General features: G+C 49.2%; 7 protein-coding genes across 7 annotated transcripts; 4 read left to right on the top strand and 3 right to left on the bottom strand.

Moving 5' to 3' along the window:
* Positions 1 to 1,798: 1,798 nt before the first annotated feature.
* Positions 1,799 to 6,942, top strand: ATNIH1004_008577 (putative ABC transporter; the record flags this gene model as incomplete). Its single annotated transcript, XM_033573184.1, has 13 exons — positions 1,799 to 2,323; positions 2,389 to 2,560; positions 2,607 to 3,510; positions 3,576 to 3,698; positions 3,748 to 3,846; positions 3,899 to 4,023; positions 4,081 to 4,128; positions 4,181 to 4,850; positions 4,906 to 4,983; positions 5,037 to 5,598; positions 5,652 to 5,903; positions 5,964 to 6,253; positions 6,312 to 6,942. The coding sequence occupies 13 exons, from the start codon at positions 1,799 to 1,801 to the stop codon at positions 6,940 to 6,942; spliced, it is 4,479 nt and encodes a 1,492-aa protein (XP_033423736.1).
* Positions 6,943 to 7,195: 253 nt separating this feature from the next.
* ATNIH1004_008576 (uncharacterized protein) lies at positions 7,196 to 8,940 on the bottom strand (the record flags this gene model as incomplete). Its single annotated transcript, XM_033573183.1, has 2 exons — positions 7,196 to 8,288; positions 8,351 to 8,940. 2 exons carry the CDS (start codon positions 8,938 to 8,940, stop codon positions 7,196 to 7,198), a joined length of 1,683 nt encoding a protein of 560 aa, XP_033423735.1.
* A 389-nt stretch (positions 8,941 to 9,329) lies between these two features.
* Positions 9,330 to 11,251, bottom strand: gmdA (putative general amidase GmdA; the record flags this gene model as incomplete). Its single annotated transcript, XM_033573182.1, has 5 exons — positions 9,330 to 9,454; positions 9,518 to 9,929; positions 9,983 to 10,030; positions 10,093 to 10,926; positions 10,979 to 11,251. The coding sequence occupies 5 exons, from the start codon at positions 11,249 to 11,251 to the stop codon at positions 9,330 to 9,332; spliced, it is 1,692 nt and encodes a 563-aa protein (XP_033423734.1).
* A 685-nt stretch (positions 11,252 to 11,936) lies between these two features.
* alkB (oxidoreductase, 2OG-Fe(II) oxygenase family) lies at positions 11,937 to 13,115 on the bottom strand (the record flags this gene model as incomplete). The annotated part of the gene is made up of 2 exons (XM_033573181.1): positions 11,937 to 12,748; positions 12,824 to 13,115. 2 exons carry the CDS (start codon positions 13,113 to 13,115, stop codon positions 11,937 to 11,939), a joined length of 1,104 nt encoding a protein of 367 aa, XP_033423733.1.
* A 552-nt stretch (positions 13,116 to 13,667) lies between these two features.
* Positions 13,668 to 14,866, top strand: nimX (cyclin-dependent serine/threonine-protein kinase CDC28; the record flags this gene model as incomplete). Its single annotated transcript, XM_033573180.1, has 4 exons — positions 13,668 to 13,704; positions 13,814 to 14,322; positions 14,379 to 14,542; positions 14,605 to 14,866. The coding sequence occupies 4 exons, from the start codon at positions 13,668 to 13,670 to the stop codon at positions 14,864 to 14,866; spliced, it is 972 nt and encodes a 323-aa protein (XP_033423732.1).
* A 1,306-nt stretch (positions 14,867 to 16,172) lies between these two features.
* Positions 16,173 to 18,917, top strand: ATNIH1004_008572 (calpain-like protein; the record flags this gene model as incomplete). Its single annotated transcript, XM_033573179.1, has 7 exons — positions 16,173 to 16,607; positions 16,664 to 16,850; positions 16,899 to 17,163; positions 17,212 to 17,472; positions 17,519 to 17,624; positions 17,676 to 17,867; positions 17,922 to 18,917. 7 exons carry the CDS (start codon positions 16,173 to 16,175, stop codon positions 18,915 to 18,917), a joined length of 2,442 nt encoding a protein of 813 aa, XP_033423731.1.
* A 1,463-nt stretch (positions 18,918 to 20,380) lies between these two features.
* On the top strand, positions 20,381 to 22,591 carry FAA4_2 (long-chain fatty acid-CoA ligase; the record flags this gene model as incomplete). Its single annotated transcript, XM_033573178.1, has 3 exons — positions 20,381 to 20,832; positions 20,900 to 22,454; positions 22,502 to 22,591. The coding sequence occupies 3 exons, from the start codon at positions 20,381 to 20,383 to the stop codon at positions 22,589 to 22,591; spliced, it is 2,097 nt and encodes a 698-aa protein (XP_033423730.1).
* Between the last annotated feature and the right edge of the window lie 440 nt (positions 22,592 to 23,031).

The following is a 23,031-nucleotide window of genomic DNA, read 5'->3' as shown; positions in this document are numbered from 1 at the left end:
TCGGGATCGGCGATTTGGCTTGATATCTTCGGGGCTCGATAGATTCATGAAGCGTAACGTCGTGGGTCGTAAGTAGTATATAAGATGGTATGGTATGTATAAGCGTAGATCTGCACGTGGTCGAAGCCAGCACGCAGGTAGGCAAGGCACGTAGGTAGGTATCGATACTACCCCTCTTCACCACTTTCTTCATCGATGGCGCGCTTCTTCGAAAAGAACGAGATATGGTTCTGCATGGCGTAGATCCCGAAGCCAGCGACAACAAGGAAGAGGAAGAGGATGATAATGATGACGGCAATGGTGATATTCCTCTTCATTCTGGATGGGATGAGAGGGGTCTGATACCTCTCTCAGGCACCAAGGCAAGGAGGGAGAGTGCCGGTTGGAACGAGCGAAGGGGTGGGAGTGGAAAAAGGGGGACTCAAACCAAATTGATCAGGAATGGCTCGATCAATTGGGCGATCTGTCTATACAGAGAGTTGTAGTGTTTATCCTGGAATGTGATCTAGACAATTCAAGGGATGTCAACAAGGCAAAAAGGAGGGAATGTATGGGCACCGTCCACTATAAAGGGGACCAGCAGGCGCACAACGTGGCCCAGCCATGTTGATTTATTTCTGCTTCGTGCGGGTGGCTGGGAGTGAATGTTGGAGAAGGCGGGATCTGAACTGCGTGGGGCGGGATGAGCTCAGTAATTGGGTCCCTGGTACTTAAGCTGTCGACCTAACTGCTAGCGCCATCAGGTACTAGGTACCCCAGCCTCCGGGTTTTATTTCATGGCCTAAGGCAACAAGGCACGAATTCTACTAATATATGGTTGCAGGTAGAATCTTAATATAGCCCAAGTTTATGTGTTGAGTTAGCCTAGCACTTGATTTATTCTTTAATTCTATATTTACTATTCTCTAGACCATACTTAATAATGGTTATAAGGTAGGGATTGCAGGCGAATAAATACTTGGTTTGAATAGACAACACAATAGGAGTGATCTACCAAAAAGTCAGGCAGTAAAATATCGATCTAGTTTTCCGCCCCGTACAAGTTCCATCATGGTAGAAATTAAAGCTCGACACACTATTTCCATTACTTCCAAAATCAAGTCAAGAATGCGATCAGCTATTCAAGTGCCAAGAAACACAGATCTGACAGACAGCATTCTGCAGAATTCCAGCTAGACCTGTCATGTGTTTGGAATCCACTGTCCGTCTCTCTTTTGCATGGGTAGGTATATCGCTGAGGATCATCAGCAAGCAACAGAATCCTCTTCTCCACACGAGGTTTAATAAGCGTTTGTATAACTTCTGATCTGCATTATCCAGGCCTTATGCTGAGTATGAATAGTCAATGATCGAAGAGTGCATGTGATTGTCGGCATCCCGATGATGTTCCGCCAATCGGCCCCAGAAATGACTTCACCATCACCGCATTCGGGTCCGCAAAGCGTCATTGGGATGCCTACCTAAAATATATATTACTGGCTTTAATCTTGGAAACTCGGTTCTTTTACATCCCGGTCGTTTTGGTAGGACATAAAATATTAATCTACGGGGTAATGCTCCGACCATGTTGGTGAATATCTCTACCGAAATACTTTTGAACTCTCTTGTTTTGTTCTGACAGGTCCTTGCTGCGGGTAATATTTGACTTTTACCATAGTTTTCTTTCTTTTTTTTTTTTTTTTTCGTGTGTGTGTGTTTCGCTATTCCTTACCACTAGCATATCGAAACGAATGCTCCTTGTATGGTGGACAAGGATATTATGCTCTAGATCTTGGCTTTGGGATAAGGGAGGATCAAAATGGAGCCTAGACCATTCAATAGCTATTATGGAGCAAAGCACAGCAGGGAAACGATCACAGATCATGATGCGAAGTCGAATTTATCATCGAATACACATTCCGATTCTACTTCATCTATCGGCCATCCCACAAATCACAATAAATCCTCAAACGCATCCGAGAAACCGGTCCTAGGAAAGAGGCCATTGCTGGGGCGACAGCTCACGGAGAACGATATTGCTCGAGCGCTATCGCAGCGACGGAGCCCGAGCTCTGCCCACGGCGCGCCGGATGAAGATGTGGCGCAGGTCGTGAAACTGGTTTCTCGTATGTTTGGTCGGGATAGGAAAGCCAATTCTGACGAGGAAAAGACAAGGCATCAAGGCGTTGTGTGGAAAAACTTGACCGTAAGAGGTATTGGTCTCGGCGCTGCTATTCAGACTACAAGCTCGGACGTCTTGTTCACAATACCAAGGATGATCAGGCAGCTCCTGAATTTTCATAGGAGTAAGCCTACTTTACGGACAATCATAGATGATTTTTCGGTATGTTTTGGCTCTAAAAACTGCAGAGTTGGCTCAAGGGTGAATCTAACATACCTTGATAACAGGGCTGTGTACGACCTGGTGAAATGATTCTTGTCCTTGGACGACCGGGTTCTGGATGTTCGACTTTCTTGAAGGTTATCGGAAACCAAAGATCTGGGTATAGAAGCATTGAAGGTGAGGTGTCATATGGTGGAGCGGATTTCAAAACGATGGCAGATAAATATCGCTCCGAAGGTACGACAGGAACCTATTAGGGCTACTAGATGGCTAATTTCCACAGTACTATACAACCCAGAAGATGACCTCCATTACCCGACGTTGACCGTGAAAGATACCCTCATGTTTGCTCTCAAGACCAGGACCCCGGATAAGGCTTTACGACTGCCAGGAGAGAGTCGGAAGGAGTATCAGGAGACATTCTTGTCTACGATTGCCAAGCTATTTTGGATTGAGCATACACTTGGAACGAAAGTCGGCAATGAACTGATCCATGGAATCTCTGGCGGTGAAAAGAAGCGGGTGTCCATAGGTGAAGCATTGGTAACCAAAGCAAGTACACAGTGCTGGGACAACTCAACTAGGGGTCTAGACGCGAATACAGCACTAGAGTATGTGCAGAGTCTGAGAAGCTTAACAGATATGGCCAATTCTTCCACACTAGTGGCGTTGTATCAAGCCTCTGAAAACCTATACAACCTTTTTGACAAGGTTATCCTTATTGAAGAGGGCAGATGCGCGTACTTTGGTCGCGCTGATAAGGCGAGATCCTATTTTGAGCATTTAGGGTTCAAGTGCCCTCCTCGCTGGACAACGCCAGATTTCCTGACCTCAGTCAGTGATCCCCACGCCAGACGCGTGAGGGAAGGATGGGAAAATCGCATCCCGCGAACAGCAGAAGAGTTTCAAAATGTATATCGCAATAGTGACATACACAAGGAGGCCTTAGCCGACATTGATGACTTCGAGAAGGTGGTCGAGTCACAGTGGGAAGACCGGGAGGCTGCTCGAAAGGATATACCAAAGAAAAACTATACCGTCTCTTTTTACAAGCAGGTCATGATTCTTACTCATCGACAATTTCTTATTATGTACGGCGACAAGCAATCTCTTATTGGTAAGTGGGTCATGATCACTTTCCAGGCGCTCATGATAGGAAGCTTGTTCTACGACCTTCCACAAACCAGGTAGGCCAAAAATGTTGACGGGGGAGGAAGCATATATATAATATATGACTGACTTTTTTTTCTAGCGCTGGTGTCTTCACTAGGGGAGGTGTACTGTTTTTCGTCTTGCTTTTCAACTCTCTACTTGCCCTGGCCGAACTCACTGGACAATTTCAAAATCGTCCTGTTTTGCTCAAACATAAAAGCTTGTGGGTACACTTGATGATCATGCCACGGAAGACAAGTTGACCAGAGTAGCTCATTCTACCGCCCTTCTGCATTCGCTGTTGCTGAAGTTGTCGTCGATGTGCCATTAATCTTCATCCAGGTCGCTATCTTTGAACTGGTTGTCTATTTGTAAGCTCTAGATCGCCGTGGGCTGATTTTTACTACTAACTCTCCTCTCTAGCATGGCAAATTTATCGAGAACACCGTCTCAATTTTTCATTAGCTTTTTAATTACATTTGCTCTTACTATGAATATGTATTCATTTTTCCGGATGATTGGGTCATTATCTGCTTCCCTCGATGTTGGTAGGTTTACAGTTTCCTAGCTTCGCTTCGGTACGCGGCTGACTGTGTGGAATCAAGCTACACGAGTAACCGGGGTGACAGTTCAAGCACTGGTGGTATATACAGGTATACAAGTTCGAAAGTATCGCGGCAGGCCAACTAACTATTCTCCATCCAGGTTACCTTATTCCGCCCTGGAAAATGCACCCTTGGCTTAAATGGTTGATTTGGATTAACCCGGTCCAGTATGCCTTTGCAGGGCTAATGGCGAACGAATTCCATGATCTGGACTTTCAATGCCAGCCGCCGGACATTGTACCGGACGGCCCCGGTGCGTCTCCTGGCTATCAAACGTGTTCGATTCAGGGGAGCAGTTCCGACAGACTGGTTGTTCAAGGCTCCAATTACATCAAGACCGCTTTTGCCTACACACGATCCCACTTGTGGCGTGACTTTGGCATTATTGTAGCCTGGCTTGTTCTCTACATTGCCCTGACAATGATTGGAACAGAATTCCTGAAGCCGAATAAGGGAGGCAGCGCAGTCACAATATTCAAGAGGGGAGAAGCACCTGCAGGTGTTGAGAAAGCAGTCAAACAGAAAGAACTTCCAGACGACGTTGAAACTGGGAAAAAGGAAAAAGGTCCAAACTGCCACCTGGAGGGTACCAACTTGGATGACTCGCAGAATATAGTCGAAGGCATTGCCCGAAGCACGTCCATTTTCACTTGGAAGCATGTAAATTATACCATACCTTATAAGGGCGGACAAAAACAGCTACTTCAGGATGTCCAGGGCTACGTAAAGCCAGGGCGTTTTACTGCCTTGATGGGCGCTTCAGGAGCAGGGTTAGTGACATTTCGCCGAATGAAGTTACACTGGCTAATCCATGGTATCCCCCAGGAAAACTACTCTGCTGAACACGCTGGCCCAGCGGATTAATTTTGGGGTCGTAACGGGCTCTTTTCTTGTTGACGGAAAGTATGCATTCCATCTACCGTGCTCCTTGGTAAATGGCTCATGTGCATCTGTAGGCCTCTTCCTAAGAGCTTCCAACGAGCCACTGGTTTTGCTGAGCAAATGGATATCCACGAACCTACAGCAACCGTAAGAGAATCTCTTCAGTTCTCAGCCCTTCTCCGCCAACCTAGAGAGGTGCCAGTTCAAGAGAAATATGATTACTGCGAGAAAATCATCGATCTCCTGGAAATGCGGCCCATCGCAGGCGCCACCGTGGGTTCTTGGGGCGTTGGCCTGAACCAAGAGCAGCGTAAACGACTCACGATTGCAGTTGAACTGGCAAGCAAGCCTCAACTGCTACTATTCCTGGATGAACCCACTTCTGGCCTCGACTCCCTGGCTGCTTTCAATATTGTGCGTCTCCTTCGGCGGCTTGCCGATACCGGGCAGGCAATCCTCTGCACAATCCACCAGCCGTCTGCGGTGTTGTTTGAATACTTCGACGATTTACTTCTCCTGCAGAGTGGAGGACAAGTCGTATACAACGGTGAACTGGGACACGATTCCAGCAAGATGATTAAATATTTCGAGCAGAATGGAGCCAAGACATGCCCTCCTCATGCCAATCCTGCCGAGGTGAGAGCCCCAGAACCACATCACTTGGGTTCCGATACTCATAAATAGTATAGTATATGCTTGAGGTTATTGGGGGGGGGAATCCCGACTACAAAGGACAAGATTGGGCTGAGGTTTGGGCGCGTTCTCCCCAGGCCAAAGCGCGATCCGAGGAAATCGACCAGCTCATCGAGTCTCGTCGCGGCAAAGAAGAGAGCGAAAGCAAAGATGACACTCGCGAATATGCAATGCCAATCTGGGCTCAGATCCTGGCTGTTACCAAGCGTTCATTTACCGCATACTGGAGAACGCCCGAGTATAGCACTGTATGCGACCCAAGTCTTTCTCAGAGTACATTGCCTAGAGACTAAAACATCCCTGTCCAGGGCAAATTCGTACTGCATATCTTCACGGGACTGTTCAATACGTTCACTTTCTGGCACTTGGGACACAGCTACATTGATATGCAATCGCGTCTATTTTCCATCTTCATGATGCTGACAATAGCGCCACCACTGATTCAACAACTCCAGCCCCAATACCTTCATTTCAGAAACCTATACGAATCGCGCGAATCTAGTTCCAAGATCTACTCCTGGACAGCCTTCGTGATAAGTGCCATCCTCCCGGAATTACCGTATTCCGTCGTTGCCGGATCCATCTACTTCAACTGCTGGTATAGCTACCTCCAATTTCCCTAACTCCCACTTAATAATATATTAACGTCTTTCCAGGTACTGGGGAGTCTGGTTCCCCCGCGACTCATTCACATCAGGATACGTTTGGATGCTCCTGATACTCTTTGAGATGTACTACATCGGATTCGGACAACTCATCGCAGCAATCTCACCGAACGAGGTATTCGCATCACTTCTTGTACCGTGCTTCTTCGCCTTCGTCGTCGCCTTCTGCGGCGTCGTCGTGCCATATACAAATATGATCCATTTCTGGAGATCCTGGATGTACCGAGCTAGTCCATTCACCTATCTGGTGGAGGGTCTTCTCGGCGTGGTCACGCATGATGTCCCCGTGCGCTGTCTCACAAAGGAAGAATCCACCTTTACTCCACCCCCCGGTTCCAATTGTCAGGACTATGCGGGTATGTTTGCCCAGCAGGCAGGTGGTTATGTGCGGGATATCGAGAACGGATTATGTGCTTATTGTCGGGCCTCGGATGGGGATAAGTTTGTCGCGAGGTTGAATATGTTTTACGCCCATCAGTGGCGGGATTATGGGATTTTCTGGGCTTATGTGGTGTTCAATTTCGCGGCGGTTTACTTCTGCTCGTGGTTGTATCTTCATGGAGTCGGGAATATGAAGCGATGGGTTAGTGCGAAGAGGGCGAGGAAAGTGACTGGAAAGTGATTGGGATAGCACTTAGTTTGCATCGCCAAGGTGGTCTGGATTATGAATGAACTCAGATACTACATTAGAGCGGTTTGAAAACAGACGAAGCAGTAGGCACTTTGCTTGCGCATTAAATTGCGCGTTACCTTGAAGCTTATATATACAGTAGATTTTGCAAGATACTGGTTGCACTCTCGTATGTGCCCAAACTGCCTTAGAGACTAAATAATGTGAGATAAGGGGAGATATTGCGCAGCTTGATATATGACAATTATGTGCCAGAGCTAGATGGAGGGGGAGTTAGCCCTGAAGACCTCGTAATGTTGGAGACATTCAAAGATTTTTGCTGGGGATTCCAAGAGTTGGACGAACTATCGGTCCCTTCGGCGGTGTTCGGGCCATTCCCGGAATAGTGACCGTTCATGAGGCGGGGGCGTTTGGCTTGAGGACCTTCACTGGGGCTTTTGGTCGTATCATTCTGAGGATAAGGCGAGGTGTGCTGGGTGGGTGAGGTTGACGCACCACCCATCTGGGATGGGGATGGATCCGGAGGACTCATCGCCGCCGGACCTTGCAGAGGCCTTGACCTCGGCTGGGTGTTCGACTCGTCACCCGTACGTTGTCTGTCTGCGTTGCCTTGTTCGTCGTGAATAGGATTGGCGTATCCTACTCCGACACGGCCCATACTCTTGTCATGCATCACAACTCGCTTCCACTTCGCCACCACGTTGTCATAATCCCATCGCTGTGAGCCTGGGCTGATTTGGCCTTCACGGGCGTCCAGTTCCCGGGCAACTTCTCGCGGCAACGGCAACGTATCCGGAGGAAAGATAGCAAACTCCCTCGGCCATTGGCACGACCCTAGCCTTTCCACCTGCGCACGGAGCTGGTTCGCCTCTTGCTGAACTCGTGCCAATTGATCATCCAGAGACTTGCGCTTTTCAATTTCACGAGCAAAGGCACGGGTTATTTCGAGCTGCCACGCTTCCTGTCGTGCATCCGGGGAGAGTGACATCCAATGCTTGACTGCCAGTTCCAGATGTCTCACGCTGATGTCTTCATGCTGTTGCGCACTCCGATTAATCATGTTCACATCTAAGCTAACACAGGTTCTTCCGGAGTGAAGATTGCTGGTGGAATTGATGGCAAGCTGATCGGACTGCCATCGCTCGATCTTCGCACGGAGAGCTTGTCGGACGATCTCGACGTGCTCGACCCCTGGTGGCCGAAGGGGAAAGGAGGATGGAGATGGAAACGGCTCGGTGGAGAATAGGTTGGGCGGAGGAGGAAGTAGCTGCAGACAAAGTGAAGGGAACGTTTGTGACTGGATGTCAAAATCAAAGGGGGATATTGGCGGTCGCATCCTAGAGCTGTTGCGCGATTAACATGTGGATCAGTATCAGCGACACCGAGAAGGTAAACATACGTTGCTGCCTTGACGTTGTCCAACACCTCTTGCAGAGCTAGCTCCAACGCTCTCACCGTATCACGATTATTATTATTCGCGCTAGCGCCTCTGCTCGCATAGTCCGGGAGATTCATGGAGCCAGGTCGGGGCTGGGAAGCATTAAGGCGCGAGGAGTTTGACCCGTCCTGGGTGTGACTCGGATTAGGGATATCATTGATGACTCCGGTCGCGTGCCACGTAGGGGTGTTGAACATCATTCTGAATCCACTCTCCCTGGATTTGTCTCCCGAGTTATGATATGAATCTATCGAGCCTTTCCCGGTCGTGCGTTCCGGAGTGTTGCGTTTCCCGGACGAGGTGCGGGCCTGGCGTCGAGTAATGCTGCTCCGAATGCGCCGGATCTCCTCGACATCGTGAATTCCATCTGGTTTCTTTTTGAAAAGAAACTGATCCAGGTGTCGTCCCAGAGAAGACGAGGTAAACGCCTGGTCGCAGTACTGACATTTGCGGTCTTTCGTCGCCGTGCTTTTGGACTGGGCCTGGTTGTCATCTGCCCCAGCTGACTCTTCGGGTGTATTTGTTGGACGAGTAGACGCGCCTTCGTCCATGTTTCACAAAGACGCGAGAATATTGCCCGCGGACGGATATCAATTGTGGGTGAGTGGGTTAGATCGGGGTAGGAGACGCGTTCACGGAGCTAAAACTCAAGTAAAATTATGCAGCTCAGTGCATGGCACAGAATAGGCAAATGATAGATAAGGATCTAGTCATGGATGGGAAGGGAGCGATGGTGCACATCGACGCGAGGGGCGCAAGCAGCAGCAGGCAGCGAGGCGTCGAGGAAAGAAAAGAGAAGAGGAGAAGGCAAGCAGGAGAAACGTGATGCCAAGCTTTTCATCGCCGGGCACCGGACTAGATATACGTTCTATAGGAATGTTGTCTTCATCACACGAAGACTACTACGATTCCATTTTATATTGTATCAACAGCCAATTAATTACACTGGAAAATCCCTCACTTTCTCGCCAAGGTACTCCGCCAACGTAAGCATCTTCTCTTCCTGAAGTCGCCGTCCAACCAGCTGCAGTCCAGCCGGTGCACCGTCATAAGCGTCAGCATCATCTATCGAGTTGTCAGCATTTTTTTCTCAGCACATATGGTCCAATCGGAGAGCAATTGACTGACATTCTCCTTGAACTTGTCGATCCAGTTCACTCAAAAACTCCGTCCCAGGTTGAGCCACGTCAATGGTTTTGTTAGCACGAGTCACCGGAAATGAAACGCTGGTATAGTCCAAGACATTGACAAAGGATGTATATCCAACGTGACTATATTTACCAGGGAGTACCGCGGCGAAAGGTGCACAAGGGCAAATGAGCCCGTCAACGGGTCGACCAGTACCGGTCAATTCGACGGTTGTGTTCCAATAATCCATGTATGACTTTTGATAATCCCGCTTTTCCACGTTGAGCTCGGCAATTTCTAAGGCAGACTTTTGGGGACCAGACTCTAAGATAACTGGATTTGGTCTCACTTCGCCGGACAAACCAAAGTGATACCGGGCATCGGCTCCACCATCCATGTTGTAGGTCGTGCGCTAGCATTGTCAGCGTTGTTCAGAGCAATTAGGGTGGGTTGGACCAAACATACAGCTATTTTATATGCTACCACATGGGATGGGGGGTTCCACTCGATCACCTAGCGTCCATAATATCAACATCATGGGATCTACACACTTCACTTTTCTGACCGTTCCTTACCTTATGTCCCAGCCGGATCAATGTTTGTTCAACAATCTTCAGGGCTCGGGCTATCGGCGGCTGAGGTCGGACCACGCCATCATGGTACATGAGAGCAAAAGCAAGCTGAGAAGAACCAATAGCTGATGATTTGATCAGTTCACGCGTCTCGTGCTCGATTGCGTCCCTCCAGGGTAGCTCCAGAGCAAGCGGATCATAATACCATGGCTTCTGGCTGAGGATTGATTTGAAGAGAAACTGGAGGGAACGTGCAGTGGTCGCCAGAGGTCCAATCACAGACAACATAGTATTTTGGCCATCCATCGAGTTCGCTGCCCCCTGATAGGGCATCCTGCCGGACGAGGGGCGTATACCATAAAGCCCATTAAATACGGCTGGGATACGGACACTTCCACCAATGTCGGTCCCGAACCCTCCAGGGGAGCCTTTCAAGGCAACGAGGGCCCCCTCGCCCCCAGAGCTTCCTCCGGACGAGAGAAGTCGGTTCTGAGGGTTCGTGGTGTATTGAATGATGTTGTTGGCCGTCTCGCCGGACATTAAAGTGGCAGGAACACTGGTCTTGCAATACAGAACAGCTCCTAGGCTTCGGAGCTCCCGGACCAGTTCACTTTCGAAAACGCCTTTTCTTGGGTCGTTTGCTTTGCCCTGAAACGTGCCGATCCATCCCACGTACCCCATTGTAGTTTCGACACCTTTGACATGGAACTGATCCTTCAAACTAATCGGCAGTCCGTGTAGAGGTCCCACGGGCTTTCCGTGCTCCGCGAAGTAATTATCAAGTCGTTTCGCGTCTTCGATAGCGGCGCTGAAGAAGACTTCATGCAAACAACTGACCTGCGGTTTCTATTAGTTAATGGAACGGTTACATGTTCTCTTATGAGCGTACAAGCTGGTGAGCAATCGTAGCTCGATGACAGAATGCCTCTGTCACCTCGACGGCAGACCATTTCCCGGATGTAGTTTTCTCAGTGATGCCCACTGCATCGGTCTCAGTGATCTCGATTTCACGAGGGGTCAGAAACTCTTGAATATAACCCGTCACATCGCGAAGCTCCTCTGGTGCGGGAATAGAACTCTTAATCGTCCATTTGTCGGGAAGTGCATCCAAAATAGCTTGACGCTTCTTATCTCCCGCCGTTTTCCATTGTGCCAGAGTCATACTGAGCCAAGTGCCTGAGGGGATGGAATGCGACGTCTTACTGGGGTGTGTATGGTACGAAAGAAAAGATCCCGTGGGGATAGCAGACAGATTTAAAATATGTACAATTCCTAATCTTCGCCGATGATCGGCGTGTCCATCAGGCAGGTCAAAGTGGTTGGTTGCCTGGCAGATTGATTCCCTCCGAGGGGATGCGGGGTCGATAGTTTGTTACAGAAGAACCACCAAGAGAATACGAGTTGGAGTTCTTCTAGTCCACCCAAACAGGGACTTGATAAGAATGACTAGATGGGTCTATTCCCGCATGTGCTCAAATAATGACCGGCTATTTGGAGAGAGAATGTGTCGTATTGTCTTCCCCTCCAACAGGTAATTCGTATTCCTTGCATATTCGACTCCTGAATGACCATAAAATGGAGTTCGCGCTTTTGGACCATGCTAAGGCAGAGACTCCGTCATATGTCTGTGTCGGTATATCATAGATTCTGTCGCGAATACCATGAACTGGTGTTCGCAAGTTTTTGGAGTCCAGAAGCCATTTTCCGGGTTCGGACGGAGATACGCAACTGCCTTCATCAGTGATTTAATTGGACACCTGCAGACCTGGAACACTCTTGTATGCGTTGATACGCTCCCCACATAGTCTTTCAGCACCATGAAGCAAGGCGGCATCAGTAATACCCGGTTAGGTATAAGGCTCAGAGCTCATTTGTCTGACATTCAAGTTGATCCTCTTCCGCGACATCCATCCCTTCCAAGTGCTATATCGTGACGAGGTCGCATCACCGGAAAGTGTTGGCCAATCGGCCAGCCAGTCCGGACATGTACCAGGGAGGATCTTTGGCACTGCATGCCAAGCGAAGCGAGATGTGCCGTCCATGTATACGGCATCTCCAGACCGAAGCCGAATGACTTCACAGCCCGTATCGTCATCATGGCTGACCAGGAACAGGCCATCGCAGCCAAAGCTGATGCTGATCAGTCCCACGTCGCATTCTTCACTGACGTCGCGATGAGCACTCAAGGTATCTCCCGGGGAGTAGACATTCAGAATAGCTGCTTGGGCGTCTGTCTTTGGGAATACAGCTCGCAGGAGCTCTGCGATATCCTCTGGAAACGCAGGTGGATGCTCTGGGGGATATTCTTTGGTAGTCCAGTTATATTGACCACCCAGGGTGATCCATCGAAGCTTTTTGTTCAGTAGATCTTGCACAGCCAGTGACTTGTGGATCTTGGTGTCTTTAGGGTATATGATGCGCGTCGGATCGTCTTCAAAGAATGATACTGTTCTGGGATCTACTAAGCTACTGTTGGCCGAAGACGAGGATGTCCCATCACGCTGGACGTCATCTATCCCCTCTTGGCCAGGATAAGTGACATTGTAATGCAGATGGAGGTTGGTTCGATGTTCTTTGTTAGACACATCGCGATGCAGTAAACGAGACAACAGCTCTATTTGAACAGCCGGAGGGAACAGTGCCGGAATCATTTGCAAACCTACCACTTGTTAGGAGTTACTTGTCCTACAGGTTCATTTATCCCATGTTTGATTTGAAAGTCAAGGATGCTGACCAGAAACGGATTGATGTGCGTAGATAGGAATATCTTTGGTAGTAAGCAGTCCATCTTGGGTTTCCTTGCGTGGTGCCACGAATGACTGAAAGACTGGCTGGAGACTATCCCTGGAAATCCACTGAACAAAAGAAATTCCGGCTGGAAGGTGATTTGGGTCCAAAACCTGAAGATCAATGACGGTATCATCGTGCTGGATCTCAGATAGTGTTGATTTTTGGTATTTTTTGTAACGTTGTCGGACTGCTTCTGGAGGGCGTTCATGAGCGTTTAGGTCTTGTATACGAGCCATTGCCATGTTCAAATTAGACCGAATCACTCTTGTGGAAGAAAATTGACACTGGCTGGTAGGATGAGTTCCAGATGGACCAGAAATAAAGAAGGAAAAAAAAAAAAAAAAAACCGCTGACGCGCTCACCGCCCTGGACGCGGGTTTGTTTGTGTACAGAATTGACCGCCTTCGCTCCCCACCAGGGATGAAAAGACAACAATTGAAGTAAGCCATCGACTCGACAGATAATAATAATACTATTAATTCACAGGCCTTGGTGGTTTGTGCCCAGCGTGTGGTTATTTGAATTTGGTGCTTCGCCATTGATCATCCCTTTTCCCCTGGCTCTGTCCCTTGCTCATTCCACTATCTCTTCTCTCCCTCTCAACCCACTCGGTTGTTTTCCTTTTTCGCTTCTTCCCCGGGCAACAAGAAAACGGCGTTGTGCAGCACATTGTGCCCCCCTGTACCCCCACGTGCTGGTGGGCTCGGTTTTCTCCTCTGTCTGAGACAATTCAGCAACATCAACGTGTGAATTGCTGCCCAAAAGATCAGTCCTTTCGGTTTATCGCCATGGAAAATTACCAGAAGATCGAGAAGATCGGAGAGGGTACGTATCGAGTGATTGGGGCATACATTGTTTTGGGGAGGGCCCAATCACTATATCCCTTGGCTTGCTGTATGCTGGATTAAAAACTAACGCGAACTGTCGTGATTAGGAACGTACGGTGTCGTATACAAGGCCCGTGAGCTCACCCATCCGAACCGTATTGTCGCGTTGAAAAAGATTCGACTAGAGGCGGAAGATGAAGGGGTCCCCAGCACGGCCATCCGTGAAATCTCTCTGCTGAAGGAGATGAACGATCCGAACATTGTACGGCTCCTCAACATCGTCCACGCCGACGGCCACAAGCTCTATCTCGTCTTTGAATTCCTGGACCTCGACCTGAAGAAGTACATGGAGGCACTTCCAGTCAGCGAGGGAGGACGTGGCAAAGCCCTTCCGGAGGGCTCCAATCTAAGTCGAAACATGGGATTGGGCGACGCTATGGTCAAGAAATTCATGGCCCAGCTGGTAGAGGGGATTCGTTATTGCCACAGCCATCGTATTTTGCATCGTGACCTGAAGCCCCAGAATCTCTTGATTGACCGAGATGGCAACCTAAAATTGGCGGACTTTGGATTGGCGAGGGCATTTGGTGTTCCGTTGAGAACCTATACCCATGAGGTAATTGATCCCTAGAGCGCTGATGCATGTTCATTGCAGCTGACCTTTCGTCCCAGGTTGTCACATTGTGGTACCGCTCTCCTGAGATTCTTTTGGGTGGACGCCAATACTCTACCGGTGTGGACATGTGGTCTTGCGGAGCTATTTTTGCGGAAATGTGCACCCGCAAGCCTCTATTCCCCGGTGATTCCGAGATTGATGAGATCTTCAAGATCTTCCGGTACGGCCCTTGACACCCACATGGCAGGAGAAACCTGACTAACACCCGATCTTTCTTTATAGACTCTTGGGTACTCCGGATGATAGCGTCTGGCCCGGCGTGACCTCGTTCCCTGATTACAAGCCAACATTCCCCAAATGGAAACGCGAAGAAACCCGTGCGCTGGTACCTGGTTTGGAAGAAGACGGCCTTGATCTGCTGGATGCTCTACTTGAGTTTGACCCGGCACAACGGCTCTCTGCCAAACAGGCCTGCATGCACCCGTACTTTCAGCACGGCAGTTCCTACTATTCCGGGCGCGCCCGACGAAATGGATACCATTGAGTGAAGGATGTTCTGTGGAATAATATTTTACGTGTAATGTATGTATGGGGCGACTCTGGTAGATACAGAGACACAAGGGGACATCTGGTCGATAAATCTCACCTTTCCTTTCGCCCCAGTGTCGGACGGCCTTCCCAATGTCCCTTAATGCTTTCTTTTCCCGACGATCTTTAACTCCCCTGTTGATTTTCTTTGTTCATGGCGTTGTTTGCGGAGTGATTTATCATTTGGCAGGAAGGAGATTAGGTTACTGGATATGCAAGGAGTGTTGTTTTGACTAATGCGTACATACCCATCTGAAGTCTGTTGATGCACTCAGTAATAGTCCCTGTAATAGTTAAGCGAGAGGGGGAAGGTCATAAGCCAAAATGTTTATTATTGCAAACCTCTCCCTCGACCTTCACTCTATACTCTACAGCAACAACTAGTCCTGGTTGCAACACGTTCATCCGTTTGGAGAATCTACACTACGGAGTAAATTCCAATCATTCGACTCAACCAGTCGCCCTGAGAGATTGGACACAGCCTCAGGCTAGCAACGTGCAAATCCTAGCGCTAGAATGGAGGTGCCTATAGGTCACTGGGGAATGGGAATGGAACATTAGTTAACGCCATGTGTCTGAGCGATGGTAAGCGCTCGTATTCTCCCACACGGATCGGTGCTGTGCTTTGGGCTACTATTAATATTAACCAGTCATGGGAATACCAGAGCCAGTGAACAAAGAAGTTTTCTGCCCCCTTTGTGTTGCATAGATCTATAAGCCAGTCATCAGACATACTCCTACGGTAGGACAGAATCTGAAACATGGCATCGCGTGTCAGCTCTAATTGATCAGCGATGGGCAGTACAACTTTTCTACCACCTACCTATTTATGGCACTCGATTGGGTTCATGTTGTAATTTTTGGGTTTTTCAGCTGTGGTGACAATGACATAAGCACTACTTGTAGTTAGTTATTAACTAGTTAACTAGTTATACTTGGTTGAGACTGTCATGGGTAATTGCATGTAAGGCGCCCAAATCCATGATTCCACAATCCACGGAGGTAAGCGATTCGTGAGGCAACCCAATTGGTCGGCTTATCATGCAATTAGCTTTGGACCCTCGAGGAGATCGTCATTTCCTGTCGTTGGTTTAGGCTGGTCAGCTCTGCCATTTGGTTTAAGAGGGGTGGTTCTTCGAGTTCTTGATGGATATAATTACTTTGGTTTGACCGGAAAATTTTTTTTTAATTGTAGTTTTAAATATTCTCGACTCGTTTAAAGCAATCGTCATTCCTATATATATTGTAGAGTGAAACACAGAATGGATCACGACGATGATTTAACAAACATGGTTTTCACTCCTCCTCTCTCCTGCCGATCTGGGAGCCGCATGTCACGAAGATCAAACCAGGAACCGCAGGAGACAGTGCGCCAGTTCTGGGACCAATTCAACACCAAATTCCCGGGTAAGGTGTACACCGTGTTACCCAATAACCCCTACGCACGTGCCAAGGCTGCGAAAGTCCCCAAGGGAGTCATCCAAGGACAAGATGCCGGAAAGTCGTACGAGCAAGCCCGGAAGGAATGCGAGCAGACTGTCGAGCGCATTGTGAATGAGTGCAAACGGGTGAATCAGAAGTACACGGATCCTCACTTTGACATTGAGGTGGACCTTAAGTCGGGGAGGAGATATTACTTGGATGGGTTAAATGAAATGAATATGGAGATGCGCCCGAGGGGCGTCAAACGAGTGACTGTGAGTACTAGCCATAGCTATCTTGCGAGTGGTTGTCTATTAACCATGAGTAACAGGAGGTCTTTGAGAGGCCGCAATTCTTCGTCAATGGTCCGACTGCTTCGGATGTGCGACAGGGTCGAGATGGAGATTGTTGGTTCATGGCTGCTCTCTGTACCATGGGCAATAAGATAGGTCTTATTGAGAAGATCTGCGTGGCTCGGGATGAAAAGGTCGGTGTTTATGGGTTCGTGTTTTATAGAGGTATGGTCCATGGATTCTTGTAGGCGCAGAAACTGATACCTTACCTAGATGGCGAATGGCAACAGTGCATAGTGGATGACAAGTTATATCTGCGAGCCGCCGATTACGACGAGTCAATAGACGAGCGGCCCATCTGGGACGACATTAATCGAAGTGATACCGAAGAAGAGTATCGCAAAGTCTGGCAGACTGGGTCTCGAGCGCTGTATTTTGCCCAATGTGTGGACGAGAACGAGACTTGGCTGCCTTTGCTTGAGAAGGCCTATGCGAAAGTCCATGGGGACTACTCTTCCATTGAGGGCGGGTTTGTAGGGTAGGTAATCTTGATCTCTTAGTCGCGGCGGCGGTTGACATATCTTAGGGAGGCTATCGAGGATCTCACCGGCGGTGTGACATCTGATATATTGTCCAGCAATATCCTGGACAAGGATCGCTTCTGGGAAGAAGAGCTCATGAAAGTCAACAAGGAGTTCCTTTTTGGCTGCGGAACAGGGCTATTTTCTAACTGGCTCGACCCGAAGTACCAAGGGCCTCCAAGGGATAGAAAGGGTATATCTGAGAACCACTCATATTCAATCATGGAAGCGAGAGAAGTCGATGGTCAGCGTCTTCTTCGACTAAGGTATGAGAAGTTCTCACATACAGAAGTGCATAGCTCACCATGACAGAAATCCCTGGGGAAAGAAGGAATGGAATGGCGCCTGGAGCGATGGATCGGAGCAATGGACGCCGCAGTGGATGGAAAAATTAGGACATACGTTTGGGAATGATGGGGTAAGTCATTCCCTGGACAATAAATGATGCATATTGACAGAGACTGCCTAGTTTTTCTGGATCTCCTATAGTGATCTGCTTAAAAAGTATCAACATTTTGATCGAACTCGGCTGTTCGGCCCTGAATGGACCGTCACTCAGCAATGGACCACTTTGAACGTCCCGTGGTCCGCTGATTACCACAGCACCAAGTTCATGCTGAATGTGACTGAAGCTGGGCCTGCGGTCATCGTCCTCTCCCAGGTATTTACGCCCGCTGCAGTCTCTCCTCGACCAGGATTTGGCTGACATGGATAGCTCGACACACGCTACTTCAAGGGATTAGCCGGCGAATACGATTTCATCCTCAAGTTTCGGTTACAGAAAGAGGGAGAAGACGAGTACATGGTACGCAGCCACAGTAGCTATGTCATGTACCGATCTGTGAACGCCGAGGTCGAGCTTAGTCCTGGGAAATACCACGTATTGATGAAAGTCGTAGCCTACAAACGCAGCGATATGGAGTCGACAGAGGAGGTGGTGAGTCAGTTGGCGCCCGTCAGGAGAGAAAAGCTCGTTCAACTCGGTCTTTCCTATGATTTGGCGCATGCCAAAGGGTTAGGGTTAGAGACTGACAAGGAAAAGAGACTGCGGGAAGATCGCGAAGGGCGTCGCAAGGCAGTGGAGAGACGGAGGCTGCGAAGAGAAACCAAGAGACGGTTACAGAGGCAGTGGATTCGGGAGCGAAAATTGGAAGCACGACAAAAAAGGATTGCAGAGCGGCTCTCAGCAAAGAGCGCTGCTGGACCAGGCCGTGACCACAGCACCGCCGTCCAGATCCTCCCGGAGGGGCCGGTGCAGTCGCCGCTGGAAACTACTACTCCTATGGACTACCGGTCCGGGGTCGGCATTGACATGAAGCATGGCAGCGTTCCGACGATCCAGTGCAACGGTGTCCATGTGTCCGGGTACCACTCGAAACACAAAAAGGACTCTGCGCGCACCAGTCTCGACACGCCAAACTCCCTATCGTCCGCGCCCTCGTACTGCCCGCAAGAGGCCGAGTGGCTCGAAGGCTTCGAATTCGACTCGGACCTGGATATGCCGCCGGAAGAGCCGACGGAGCCACGGGGACTCCAGGTGTCCGGCTGCGTAGAAGAAAGCGAGGACCCGTGGAACGCGGTGTGTGTTGTGGGATTGCGGGTATATTCCAAAGATCGGCAGCTGTCTTTAGAGGTGGTTCGGGCGGCCGCTGAGGATGGGGAAGCAGCGCTTGATATGGATGATCCGGCAGCGAGTCAATGGATTCGATAGACAATTTAGGTTGGGGAAGTTAACCGTAGCTCTGACAATAGATGCATAATAATCTACCCTATAACACAAAAGATGTAGTACGTGTTCTTATTCAAATCCAGCTTTCCCTCCTGGGACAGAGTGTGACAACAGTCCCACGCGATCAAATTTTGACACGGCTGGGTACATAGAGCAGTACTAATCAGCTATCAATGGCCCTGCAAAAATCAACTGCCAGAAGTTTTCACTGCTGGCAATCTCAGAACCGAGGCATTGACACAATGCACAGCATAACTGGGCACATCTCGACTCTTGGTGTTATTCTGCTCCGACAGTGGCAACCAACAGAGACAGAGATAGGATTGAATGTTTCACCGAGGAGATAATTTTCACAGCAGTTCATGTGGTGTGGATATAGCTCGGGTTAACTGCCTCCGGGGTAGCCTTTTCCACTGGCGTTGTGGAGCAGAGGCAAACGCCAACTTGAATGTTGCAGGGAATAGGGACATGGATCGGAACGCAACAGGTGCCCAAGCCCTCGGGCTGATTGGTCCCATAATTTCGCGCCATGCGGTTAGGTGACAGGGACAGGAGCAAAGCATTGAACAGCTTGACTAAGGAACTTACCAGAATCGAGATCATATACAGCATAAGAGCCGTGGGGCTAGATAGATTAATAAATGGCGGTAGTGAACTTGGATTCCTGATTCCTGGAGCATCCCCATCGGTTAGGTGGCGCCCGATGTGTCAAACGCCTCCGCAATATACTCCCGTAGCAGTAAGTCTGGTAGCCGACGTGGGTCTCGGTCCGTTGTATCCACCAAAACACCCACTTTGGGAGAACCGCGCCAGATACTGAGGTGGTATTGCATGGCGGTAGGGAATAATTCCAAAACCTAGACTTCCGACGGTCTCCCAGGAGGAGATACCGAGGTAGGAGAGCTCCTGGAATAGGTTCACCTCGGCGAAAAGCGGTAAGTAACATGCGGGGAGAAAGTCTCGATCTCGCTCTCTCCCTGGAGCCTGTTACGGTCAGGCGAGGCGGCGACTCAACGCTTTTAGACTTTGGTGGTCCCAACCCTCAATCGAGTTAGACTCAAAGCTTCCCCTGTGCACCAACCGTGTTTTGCTGACTCTCCACAGGTCGATCTGTTGGTCTTTTTCTGCGCACGAGCACTTTTTGTCTGAAAAGTGGAGAGAAAAGAATGAATGAGGGAGAGAGAATAAGACAGGCAATAAGGTAGCTCTGGTTTCCCCGCGACCAGTCCGTTAAATTACGTCCGTAGTCCCCAAGCTACCATCCGCCGACCTCTCTTCTTTTACATTTCCCTCCCTCTTTCTCCTCCCCTCCCTTTATTTACATCCTCAGCAAATGATTATACGTCGTTGATCTTCTACAGCTATTCCTATCCTCTGAGTTCCCTCTAAATAGCCCTGATCGGTCGGCTTTCGAACTTCGATCGACGAAATCCTAGAAATCCAAGATGGCGTCCGAACAGCAGCAGTCCATTTTCTTACCGAAGATGCACAAGAGCCCCCCGTTCTCCTTTGAAGTCCCCGGTGTTGAGAAGGTCGACGGCGAAACAATACCTCGCCGCAACATTCGGTGCAAAGACAAAGACGGTCTCATTACTCAGCCCGATCCATCGGTCAAAACGGTCTACGATATTGTCAACTACTCCGCCAACAAGTTTGGCAACGCACGATGTATTGGGTCCAGAACAGTACTCAATGTTCACAAGGAAAAAAAGATGATAAAGAAGATGATCGATGGTAAGGAGACCGAGGTCGAGAAAGAGTGGTCATATTTTGAGTTGAGCCCCTACAAATTCCTATCCTTCATCGAATTGCAGAAGCTGGTCGGCACACTGGGTGCTGGCCTGAGGCATCTAGGATTGACCAAGGGCGACAAAATCCATCTTTACGGTGCAACAAGGTAGGTATCTCAATGACACATTATGGATACGGAGAGTTGGTTTACGTAAATACTAACTAGGGTGTAGTATGAACTGGTTCTCAATGGCGCATGGGATTTTTACCCAATCGCTCACTGTTGTCACTGCTTACGATACCCTTGGTCTCGAAGGTCTTCGGTCATCCCTCAAACAGACCAAGTCGAAGGCGGTGTTTCTAGACTCGGGCCTCCTACCAGTCCTTAACAAGGCCCTGGGGGATGCGCCTACGGTAGAATACATTGTCCTGAACAACGAATCTACCCCCAAAAAGGAAGAGCTGGATAAGGTTAAGAATGAATTCCCCCAAATCCGCGTGATCTCATTCGACGATCTCCACAAGCTGGGCGAAGAGAACCCGGCAGAACATGTTGTGCCGGAGCCGGAGGACCTGGCCTGTATTATGTATACCTCCGGAACTTCAGGCGCTCCTAAAGGTGTCACCATCAAGCACAAAGCTGTCATTGCTGCCGTCACAGGCGCATCCTCCATTGTTGGCGAATACATCGGGCCCGCGGATGGTCTCCTCACCTACCTTCCCCAGGCTCACATTATTGAATTTATCTTTGAAAATGCGTCACTCTTCTGGGGCGCTTCCATGGGTTATGGGTCACCTAAAACACTCACCGATACCTCCGTCCGCAACTGCAAGGGCGACATCCTCGAATTCCGCCCCAGTATCCTAATTGGCGTTCCAGCCGTCTGGGAAACCATCCGAAAGGGTATTGTGAGCAAAGTGAACGCAGGAGGCGTGATCGCACGGAACCTGTTTTGGGGAGCGTTGGCGGCGAAGCAGTTCCTGCTGTCAACTGGCATTCCAGGTGTAAATCTTCTGGATGCCATTGTGTTTAACAAGGTTCGTGCGGCTACTGGCGGCAGACTCCGCATCTCCATGTCCGGTGGTGGCCCCTTGGCCAAGGACACACAAAAGTTTATCTCGATGGCGATTTGCCCTCTGATCAGCGGCTACGGACTGACGGAAACCGGAGGAATGGGCGCGCTGAATGACCCTCTCGCCTTGACGTTTGAGGCTCACGGCGATATCCCCGCCTCTGTCGAGGAGAAGCTAGTGGACTTCCCAGAAGCTGGATACTTCACCTCCAACAATCCACCGCAGGGCGAACTTTGGATCCGTGGTCCTTCGGTCACAGCAGGGTACTTTGAGAATGAGGAGGAGACCAAGCTCGCCATACGAGAGGATGGATGGTTTATGACCGGTGATATCGCCGAGTTTGATAAGAACGGTCACGTCAAGATCATTGACCGCAAAAAGAATCTGGTCAAGACCCTTAATGGCGAATACATCGCACTTGAAAAGCTCGAGTCCATCTATCGCGCGTCACCCCTGGTCGCCAACATCTGCGTGTACGCCGCGCAGGACCAACAGAAACCCATCGCGATAATCGTGCCATCGGAGCCGGCTTTGCTGAAGTTGGCCAAAGAGAACGGCATCGAAGGCCACGATCTGGAGGATTTTGTCGATAACCCCAAGGTGAACGGCCTTGTCTTGAGAGAGCTCCAGAAAGCCGGTCGACAAGGCCAGCTCGCTGCTTTTGAGATCATCGATGGTGTGGTTCTCGACAAGGACGAATGGACCCCTCAAAATGTACGTTCTTTCTACTGTTTATTCTGCTCATGCTAATCCGTATGTAGGGTTATGTCACTGCCGCTCAAAAGATCCAGCGAAAGAAGATTTTTGAGAAGAATCAGAAGGGGGTTGATAAGGCATACGGTAAGAAATAATCTGCCCTCACTCTTTAGCGCTACGTTGATGGCTGTTATTCGGGATGAATATTTCGGGCATTTTGGTCATTGATTCATGAATATTTTGTGTCTGATATGGTATGGACTCATAGCATGGCTTTTGCAGGAACTGGATGTAATGTTTTGTATAGCGCTGTCGTATTTTGGTATAGCAATATATCCGATTCATCTGTCTTCAGTTATGCACCGGTAATCTGTATTGTTGAGCATTAAAAAGATCGTCATCCCGACTCCGTAGAACGTTACTAATTATATCAGTGGGGCGACATGCAGGTACATCCGATAGACAAGGTATGACACATGAATTTGACAGTTAACGATGGCGTTATCTCAGTCTCCTGCAGTCTCCTGCACGTCTCCTATTTGGGACGATCACCGTCGGACCTGACCTAATAGTCTTTCTTTCTCCCTTATTATTT

This window comes from Aspergillus tanneri, assembly GCF_003426965.1.
Source record: "Aspergillus tanneri strain NIH1004 chromosome Unknown AapTan_6_pilon_pilon_pilon, whole genome shotgun sequence".
Taxonomy (NCBI): domain Eukaryota; kingdom Fungi; phylum Ascomycota; class Eurotiomycetes; order Eurotiales; family Aspergillaceae; genus Aspergillus; species Aspergillus tanneri.
Note: the sequence above shows the minus strand (reverse complement) of the source record. Positions and strands in the feature narration are given on the sequence as shown.